The sequence below is a fragment of the Octopus bimaculoides genome, chromosome 4 (genome assembly GCF_001194135.2).
Source record: "Octopus bimaculoides isolate UCB-OBI-ISO-001 chromosome 4, ASM119413v2, whole genome shotgun sequence".
NCBI classification, from domain to species: domain Eukaryota; kingdom Metazoa; phylum Mollusca; class Cephalopoda; order Octopoda; family Octopodidae; genus Octopus; species Octopus bimaculoides.
In genome coordinates this window covers 132,713,339-132,724,294 of record NC_068984.1, presented here as the reverse complement: position 1 = coordinate 132,724,294, position 10,956 = coordinate 132,713,339, and the positions used below count along the sequence as shown (strand labels likewise).

At 35.2% G+C, this 10,956-nt stretch overlaps 1 protein-coding gene across 1 annotated transcript in view; it reads right to left on the bottom strand.

Moving 5' to 3' along the window:
* The window catches only part of LOC106878911 (lens epithelium-derived growth factor), a 25,167-nt gene that overhangs the window by 5,061 nt on the left and 9,150 nt on the right, over positions 1-10,956 (bottom strand). The window contains exons 2-6 of the mRNA XM_014928263.2: positions 9,884-9,955; positions 7,693-7,719; positions 5,375-5,410; positions 3,243-3,299; positions 2,892-2,939 (exon numbers count right to left, since the gene is read on the bottom strand). Of these exons, the coding sequence (XP_014783749.1) occupies positions 2,892-2,939; positions 3,243-3,299; positions 5,375-5,410; positions 7,693-7,719; positions 9,884-9,934 (219 nt within the window). The 5' untranslated portion in view covers positions 9,935-9,955. The remainder of the gene's footprint in view (positions 1-2,891; positions 2,940-3,242; positions 3,300-5,374; positions 5,411-7,692; positions 7,720-9,883; positions 9,956-10,956) is intronic.

Here is a 10,956-nt window from a genome sequence, read left to right as displayed (position 1 = left end):
TTTCGAGCGAGATCGTTGCCAGTGCCCCTGGACTGGCTTGTGCGGGTGGCACATAAAAGACACCATTTCGAGCGTGGCCGTTTTCGTGCGGGTGACACGTAAAAGCACCCACTACACTGAGTGGTTGGCGTTAGGAAGGGCATCCAGCTGTAGAAACTCTGCCAAATCAGACTGGAGCCTGGTGTTGCCATCCGGTTTCACCAGTCCTCAGTCAAATCGTCCAACCCATGCTAGCATGGAAAGCGGACGTTAAACGATGATGATGATGACCATAACTGAAACTGAATATTAAGTTTTGATCAGTTCCACAGTTCAGTCAGGCATGTAGAGGATTTAACTGCGACAACATACACATGGCACAGTTTTAAAAATAAAAAGGTTAATCTAACAGCAGAAAGGAAATTTGCTACTGACTGCACAGATATAAGAAGTAAATTCATTCTCTATCTACATGTGCATGACATATGAATGAAAATGGTACACCATTCGTAAATATCAATTATAATGGTAACAGACTGTATAGATTGGTTGAATCAGATGAGGAGCTGTAACTTGGTTGAAAGATAGTAAGTAGTGGTAATACTTGGTTTAATATAAAGTAAATATGAATATTTTCAATGATTATTTATCATATACTGAATAAAGAGAAGCTCAAAAGTGATACAACCATTTGCAGTTTCAAGCTGATGTTGCAGTTCAACTGAGAATAAATCATTTGTGAAAAATTAAAAAATAAAGAGAGGTGTAGAGACAATTGTTGTGAGAAAGGAAAAAGTCTGAAAGAAGGATATGACTTTAAATTCAGCCAACCTCTATAAAACAAGAGGGGAAAGGGAAACAAATTCAATGATTGCAAGATTGTGTGCAGAGAATAATGATTTCCCAGTTGTATTCTGCAAATGCTTACAGCAGAAAAAGAAAACACCTGATGGACAGTCAACTGAAACAACTTTCTGCTGTACATATTCTGCAAGAAATGCATTATGAATGGAGGACATTCTACATTTTTCCATGAAACTTTGATTGGCATGACTGCATGATTAAAAAGCTTGCTTTGTAACTACATGGACTCAAAGTTCAATTCCAATACACAGTACTGGGCAAGTATCTTTTACCTTAGCCTCATGTTCAATAATAACTTGCAAGTAGAATTTGGTAGAGGGAAACTGTGTGAAAACTCGTATGTGTATGTATATCGGTATATACACACACAAATATATATTCACACTTTATAGATTTATATTGGTGTAGGAAATAAACACCAACAAGAAAACAAAAAAAAATACTTTACAGGTAAAGTTCCTTGCATTAGGTTTCACACTCCATCAAAAATACATAGTAAATCAGGGATTGTCCAATTGGAAACATGAAACCAACAACACTAGTGTTCACAAATTGCTATAAAAAAGTATCATATCAATTTTCATTTTATAAAACAAACTTTTTTAAAAAGTTATTTTACCTTTACATGTAGCCTGTTTTACACGCTCAAGCTCCCTTGAAAATGCAACAATTCATCTACTTAACCTATATGAATACTAGCTAATTCATTTCTATGACTTACCTTCGATTCACGTTACTTATGTAATGAGAGATGGTACTAGATTTGCATATATTAAATCCTCTCCCCTCATCCACCCATCACAAACCTATGTGTAAGAACTATGGTACCTGTTACACTCTAACCATCACCCTTTCAACTGGATTGGATTGATTTGCTCGTGTTCAGTCCACTGCAAGACGAGGGCCTCAGCATGTTCTCTCCACCAGAGAATAGCTTGAGATCATGCTGGTCTGATGAGCCTACACTGCCACAACAGCTCAACAAGGTTTGGCAAAGGGAGGCAGATTTTTGTACTCATATCCAGGAGTAAAGTTGATTACATTGACCCCAGTTCTCAACTGGTACTTATTTTATTGACTCCAAAAGGATGAAAGGCAAAGTTGACCTCATAACAGAAAGACAAATGAAATACTGCTAAGCACTTTGCCCGGCATGGTAATGATTGTACCAGCTCACTGCCATTCCTATACTTCCAGTAATCACTCCTTCTCCTCCAGACCACTTGTTACAGATATCCATCACTCACTTCTTACCATTGTCCACCTTTATTTCTCTCCCCCAACCATCATACTCCTGCTCCCTTTATCTTAGTTGTTCTGTCACAGATCTGTTTATTGTTTTACTCAATCAGATTACCTTGGGCAAAACACATCCTACAGTAGCAAGGACTCTACTTGAGTATAAGGCCACTTCACAAAGGCTGATGCCATAATAAAATGCACCCAAATGACGTAAAGTAACCAGTGAGTAGAGACAATATAAGTCAAGAGAACCCTTTAGTCTAGTTGAGGAGATGACAATGACCCTAGTTTTGGCATCATGACAAAATACACCAAGTACACTGTAAAGTGGTTGATGATAGAAGGAGCATCCAGCTAAAGAAACCAAGTCAAAAATGACATACAAGCAAGATGTGGCCTTTCAATCTGTCTAAGACAGCAGTAATTCTGAATAAGAACTGGCTTGAGTTGTGATATCCTTCCTAACCCATGCCAACATGGAAAGTGGATACTGATGTAAAAATGATGAAGATGATGAACTCATTCTAAAAGGTGATGTTTAAACAAAATTTTAATAAACTTACATTTCAATGAATTTACCTGTATTTACCTGTAATTAGAGTAGATTTAAAAACAAAAAAGTTCCATCACAGATATATCTACATCATATGCCTAAAGACACTAAATTTATAAAAATGTACTCAGTTAAGCATTATACAGCTTAATAAATAGGTTTTCCACATTTCAAAAATAGTAACTACAATAATTAGCACAAATATTATGGAAGATATGCCCAAGCAGAAATTACAAGTTGTAATATAACTTACAACTGGATGAACTCTTGGCCTTCCTCTTGAACGGCCTGTTGGAATCCACTGAAAAAGAGAATACAGAAGATTACTATTTATGTATTCATATAAGTTAATACAGCAAAATATTTACTAATATATTCATTAAATACTTGTAATCAATCTGTCTTTAAAATTCAAATTCTGCAATCATTCATCTCGTGTATATTTCATTACATTATACTTAAACATCATCTTGATAGCCTAAGCTTTGTGAAAAAAACAAAGCAATATCTAAAATAATTGCAAACTATGTGGTTTGGGGTTCAGTTCCACTAATAGGTTGCCATGGCAAGAGTAACTATATAATATATATATATATGTACATACCTTCTTCTTTTCAGATTCTAGTTTCCTAGGTCTACCAGGGCCTTTCTTAACTTTCACCTGAAAACAATAAATAAAAATTCAAAACTGTTGAAAGACATATTGAACAGAATACAATTAATGAATTTTTTTCACACTGAAATTCCTCCACCCCTCTCCATGACTTTTGTTTCTTTCTTATATCACCTATTTGTTATATGTTTCTGTCAAACTTTTGCTCAACTTATTTCATGTTATCCTCTAAGAATTACTCTATGCCTTCCTAATTTAATTAGATCTCAACAAAGTATAGTCTTCAAACATCTCTGCTAGATCTGTACTAATAGAATATCTATATGCATGCACAGTAATGGGCACGATTCTGCTAATCAGCTAATTAGTAAAGCTAACTTTTCCTTTAGTAGATTAGTGTTTCCACTAACTTTAGAAACCGTTAACAGACCAATTAGCTCCCGTTAAATTTAGTTCCGCAAACAAAATTCATACGTTTGTTCCTGTTTGTTGTGGGCGTGTCTTGAAGCATCCATCAGGCACATTATTGGCTGACTACATGTACACATGACAAGACGTGATTGGTTGACACAGCAGCTAGCTGAGCAACGTTGTGTAATTCTGCAGTTGAGTTGTATTCACTTATGTTGTCACATTACAGACAATCTTACAGTGTCAGCGATAGCAGTGTACATTATTGGCTTATCGTTATGGAAGGTGAAGCCATCGTTGTTCAGCTTGAAGATGAAGAGCCTGTTGAGGAGTCTGCAAAGGCTGTAGATGAGGCAGAGGTCGCTGAAGGAGGCCAAATTCAAACAAGTTCCTCTGGTAGATGCGATACTGGCAGGCATCACAAAACGGTTTGGACTCCTCCTAGAAGACCTGGAGTGCCAGCTGACCACTACCTTCTACCATAAGTTTCGCCTGATCTGGCTGGAGCAGTATAACAGCCAGGTTAGGAAAGTAATGAATGCCATGGAGACTGCTCTAATGGAGACCAATGAGGAGAGCAGCGAGGATGAGAAAGATGATTTCTTCAGCAACAGCACTTGGTTTCGGGAGAACAGGAGCCACAGGTCACTGAAGTTTAAGGCACAGAATTTGGTGAAGACCTGGCTGGAAGCAGTCTTGAGGAAAGTCCTGACTGAAGTTGCCTTTTTGGGTGAGCAGGTCTTGAGTGACCTGTTCACCAAGTATAACATAGCCATCCCGTCCAGTGCTGCACCAAGTATAACACAGCCATCCCATCCAGTGCTGCAGTTGAGCACCTGTTCTCTACAGGCAAAAATATTTTGAGGGCCAAAGGTAACTTTGAGAGGCTGATGTTTATGAATGGCAACCAGCATCATGTCGAGATGATGGAGAAGACCCAGCCAGAGTAGTACACCTTGATTGTCATCTGATTTTGGCATGATACCTATGCTATACTATACCTTTTTGATTTAATACTTTTTGTACAATAAATAAAGTGTATGATGACTGAAAAAACTAATGCTTAATTTCATTTGTTCATTTAATTATTTACATACATCTTGATCATCATTTGATCTTCGCATGCTATACCTATTTGGAAAGCTCTACATCTAAGTTCCAACATGAAAATTTCAGCTCTCTTGGTCTGTCTTTAAGAGTTTTAGAGCAAACCAGACTGAAGCTAAATTCATATGATAAAAGTTAGCAGTTATAAGTTAGTGCTACCTTCTGTTAATTTTTTTAGCGTTTGCAAGGCTAACTTTTTTAGTTAGATTAATGGTTAGCAAAGCTAACTTTTTGGTTAGCTGTACCCACCACTGTGCATGCACAATAAAACACATGAACATAACAATGACAGAGGAAAATTATCTAGGGATAATAACATTCATATGGAAAGTAAACATATAGCAATCAAGAAAACTTTTAATTAATGCAAACTCTTCTTGCATAAGTGGTTTACAAAAACTAAATAATGCTACTTCATCTTAATTTCAATTTACTCAACAAACTTGTTTCCCGAAGTTCAGTTTTACATATAGACCCATTTCCCTCTTTATCTGTGGACTTTTTGAAGCCATAGAAACAGTGATCATTTGATTTATAATCAAGAGAATTATGGCTTAAATTTTAAATGAGATATTAATAAAAGTTATAGTTGAGAAAGAAAATACCTCAGTATTGTTATCTGTAGCATCATTGGACTCAGCCTAAAACAGAAGAACAGAAATTAAATCACATGAATACTAGCACCACCAATTTTGTTAAACTCCACTCCCTCGTGTTATACCAGTAAGTTGTTGGTGATGATAAACCTGCATGTTGAGGATGACTGCCCACCAAATTCAACTTCTGTAGACCTACATATAACTATGTAGGCCAATACTAGATTCACAAGTTAAATAACAGATTGAGCTTGTGTTGAGTTGTGAGATCACTTTGTAATGCTTTCTCTGCTCAAGATTATTATTATTAAGGTGTTCAACTTGTGCTGTGTAGAATCTTTGAGCTCCATCAGTCACAATCTATCTTCACTTCTGTCATTTATTTTCCAATGCTTTTCATTCATACACATTAAGTGCTACACATTTTCAACTTTGCATTATTGTTGAGACACTTCCCTTGTTCTATTTTCCTTCATTCTGCCAGGAGTAAGACTGTTGTGTGGATAAATTTGTACATTTTAAAAGGTTAATCCTTTCCCAGTCCTATGTATCACATGTAATACACAAGACATTTCTCCCTGGCATCATATATGATACATTTTCCAAATTTTTTTCAACCACCAGAGTAACTTGGCACTTATGAAAGAAAAGCTTTATATTAGTCAGAATGTATGAAGCAAGGCCTAGCTAAAAACTTGAAAACAAGCATGGCCATTTAGGAGAAGCTTATGAAAATGCTTTGGACAGGCAATGGGTTAAAGCACACATCACTATATTTCCAACAAATTGGTTACACAATTCAATTAACTTCAAAACAACTCAAAAAGGAGGCAAGGTATTACTAACTTTTCAATTAGCATCTTAAAAGACAAAGGTTACCCAGTGTAATATATTTTGTTTTGTATAATAAATTTTTTAACAAAATGTCTTAATTGAAATATGAACCCTTTTGTTACCTTATTCCTGTTAAAATACACTGCCTTTGTTTCAGTTAATTTTGAAAATAGTGAAGAATTTAATAAAATAACTTTGCCATAATTAAGATGGTGTTTGGAACATAAATTAACATTTTCATTAAAATTAAATGTTAAGATCACTTTAAACAAGAAAGTTTGCATCATAGACCAAGGGGCAGATAGGCAGGTTGGTACCAAGAGCTAATACAAATATCAGACAGCTAGGTATCAAACTGGTAAATGAAAGAATAGTCAATGACAATAAAAATATCGGTATATTCTTATTATTATTCAGGAATCACAGAGTGTAAAAACTACTCAATATTTGCACTGTTACACAACATACTTAATGCACAAGGTGGAGGAGTGGGCCAATGTATTTGCACATACAACAGCATAAAATACCAAAAGTACCAATGTAATACTAGTGAAAGTATAGATATTCAAAACATGGCTTAGATTAATGCACCACTCAAAACCCAGATCATTAAGCCAATCATAAATTAAAAGCTCTATGTCCAAGAGGAGAATTTTATCCAAGGGCTAATTCCACAGCAAAAGGCCTTCTCATGTCCAAATACACCCAGACATGTTAAATAAGATTTCACATGGTTATATTTTATATAACACTGTTTCATGAAACATTATGTAATTCTGGTTTGACCAAGCTTTATGTACTTTATTGTTTTAATAAGAATAATTTCATTCTTTACAGGCTGTGAATGACAGATTTGGTTTTTGTAGTTGAAGCAAAAAGATGCAGATATGCATGCATCCCACAATCTGATGACAGCCTAAGATACCATTTTGCACATGTCTAGGAAGATAATTTGCTCCTGGGATTAGTTATGCAGTGAAAGGTCTTATGTTCAAATACACTTGAACACATTAAATATAACCTCACACAAATATATTTTATTCACTACTGCTTTGTGCACCATTATTCATATAGTTTACATAAACCAAATAAAAAATATGCCACACACAACCCATAGTGGAGCACAGATATGGTTAACAGTGTGGATACAAATGTTATGAACAAAAGGAATGGTACAGTAAAATCAATAAAGTACCATTCAACCTGCTAGTCTATTTATCTCTTTTGATCCCAATCTGCAATTTGGTTTTATGATACACAATTTCTTGTTTTAAAGTGTTCATATCTAAATCAAAGCTTTCATAATTTCTTGCAAAAAACATATTACAAATACCAAGTACAAAATTCAGTAACTAAGTGAAATATATGGTCAATATATTTTATCATCATCATGGGCCACAAAAGAGTCATAATAAATATATATATGTATATTATTTCTGACTGTAAACATAATATTCCATGCCAATTCTTAAAAGTATATTCACAATATTTACCTCTGGTTTCATTTCTTTTGCAACAATCTGCAAAAATACAAAAAGAGCTCAATTATAAAAAATATCGAGAAATACTAAATCTACACCCAACCACAAAAATATTTTCTTTAAACTGAAAAGTGAACGCATTAGATACACATCATCTACGTAAATAATAGAGACCAGTAGATTTATATATGCCATCCAGACACGTGTCAAAAATCACAAAGGGGGTTCAATATTTAATACCCCCTTTATTTGTTTTAAATTTACAATATTATAGCATCATATACAGTGTATACGAAATAAATATATGCTAGGCATGAAAATCACGTTGTATATGGCATCCATTTCTCCTACATCACACAAATGTGCTCTTTCTAAAGTGCTTTCCATGATACTTCTCAGCATTTCAGGCTCCAGTGATGATTTCAGCCCACATATTGTTCTTCGGCTGTTAGACTGTCTGAGGCTTGTTAACATAAATTTTTTCACTGAGATAGCTCATTACAAAGAAATCAGAAGTCTTCAGATCTGGAGAATACTACAATGGCCAGCTTATATTGTAAGTGCAGGAAATTATTTTATCTCTCAAAAATTTAACTGAGCAGTTAGATTTACTAGGCAAGCTGGCACTCCATCCTATGCCATGTTTATTCTGGAACTGTTGGGAATAAGAAATTTTTTATCATAGACCAATATTCATATCCTGTAAGTGACAAGATTCTTAATGTGGTTTTCAAAACAGAGTTCAGTCACTTCTCCCATCATCAACCCTTACCAAACTGTACACTTAATTGGGTGCAATTTCCTTTGACGGATTACACTAAGATTTTCAGAACCACCAAATATCACAGCTTTATTTTCATAAAGAAGCCATTCAAATGAAAATGTGCTTCATCTGACATTATCAGCTTGTGGATAAATTCAGGAGTTCCCTTTGCTAATCCTTGAATGCAAACATGTTCATGATTTTAAAAATGCATCAGGGCAAAGTCCAGAGGACTCTAATGTGTCCAGAATGCCTCAAGTTGATGTCCTTGAAACTTTCCTTTACAAGCTCAACTATGGCTTCATTCCTAACCAAGTGAGGCTTGTCTCTTTGTGGAAGGTTGCTTATTGAACGCCATTTCACAAAACAATCTATCAAACATCTAATCATTGATTCCCTTGAAGACACTCTCATGCCATGATATGCTTATTGGATCAGGATTATTGTTCCTTGGTTTTGATAAAATTTCACAATTTGTGTTTGCTGTTCAGTTATTAGTTTGTTTTTTTTCTATGGTTAATCTCCAAAGTTTTCTTTATAGTAGTCCTCAGTACACCATTCTGGGCTGATGGATGGATGGAGATAGCAGGCAAGCTTTTGACCATAGATCAGATTTCTGAATTAGGCCTGACATTGAACTAACCAACAACTAAATCAATCCAGCAAAACAGAAACACAAAGCTTTCAACACAGTATAATAAATAAAAACTTAAGGGTCTTTCACACCATGTACTGGTAAGGGCTGGAAATATCTACTTTTGGAAATTTGTACAAGAAATAAGAACCACTCTTACTGTAAATGTTAGATGAGTATATCAATTTTTGTAAAAATTAATTTTTAAGATATTTGGAAAATATCAGATTTCTCAATAAGTTTTTGGAGTGACTTGTGTTACATTCCTGGCAATGATTACAATTCCTTCCAAGAATATTTTAAAACTACAGTTAGGGATTGTAGAGCAAATTTGTGTTTTTTCTTTACCCCATAAAATGTTGAATGAGCAAACTACTCGGTCAATTATCCCTATCTGGCCCCACTGAGGAAATGACAAGGGACCAGAAGTTTTGATTTACTGTACTTGAGAAGACAAACTCAAGTGAAGTAAAATTGCAGTCATCCATACATACAGGCTTGTCCTTTACAGGTGCCAGTACCACGTAAAATGCACTTGTGCAGGTGCTGTGTAAACACACCCATGCCAGTGGAACATAAAAAACACCCAGCACACCTTGTAAAGTGGTTGGCATTAGGAAGGGCATCCAGCCATAGAAACCATGCCACAACAGACAATTGGAGTCTGGTCAGCTCCTGTCAAACCATCCAAACCCTGCCAGCAGGAAAACGGATGTTAAATAATTATGATGGATATGAAATCAAAATCTAAGTCCAATGAGAAATACAAAAAAAAAAAAAAAAAAAAAAAAAATTAAAATTCTTACTTCAGAATTAGGTGAGTCCTTCCGGCCCCTTTTGGCATTTCGGGATGACATTCTGGATTCTAAACACTAAAACTTAAAAGAAAACGAAATAAAACTGAATAACTTTGCCATGTGAGAAAAATGTCATAATATCAGCAATAATTAAAGTTGTACAGTTTAAAGAAAATTCAGCCAGTGCTGCTATTCCATTCATAAAAATAACAGTGTTTTATTAAGAGCCAAAATTCCTTTTAATAATAGAATAAGTGTTTTTTATACTTAATAGCACTTTCAATTTTACTGGAATAAGAATTATATATATCATCATCATCATTTAACGCCCGCTTTCCATGCTAGCATGGGTTGGACGATTTGACTGGGAACTGGCGAACCAGATGGCTACACCAGACTCCAATCTGATCTGGCAGAGTTTCTACAGCTGGATGCCCTTCCTAACGCCAACCACTCCAAGAGTGTAGTGGGTGTTTTTTACGTGCCACCGGCATGAGGGCCAATCCAGCGGTACTGGCAATGGCACAATTATCTTAAAACAAATACATGGATAATGTTGCGCTGGATGCAACGTCCTAGAAAAACAAAAAATGGGATGGCCACAAAGTTTTTGATTATACCTCTATAGAATCAGTAATGACCAAAAGCTAAACACCAAAAACTACATAATCCACAAGATTATATAGAGGAACAAGTTGTTGTGATTGTTGTAGTTTAGCTCAAATCAGCTTTGATATAGTAGACCTATGATCATAGAGATTCCAACTGTAAGTATCCCATCTTTTTATACATCTATGATTACAACGTCCAATGTATTCTTCCTTTTTTCAAGGAGGCCAGCTGTGATTTGAGTGACATTTGGCTGCTAATTCTAACAGGTAAAGCAATCGTGTAGATTCACATACTGGCTAATGAAACAAGATGTATGATGGATGGAGTGTTTGTTCATTTAGGTCATTCTTTCCATGCTAGCAAGAATTAAGGAGATAGTTGTTTCAGGCTGGATTTTTATAATCAGATTTTTTCCATGTTGCTAACCTTTACCTGTTGTTCAAGAGATTTTTTTTTTTAATTTCAGAGGT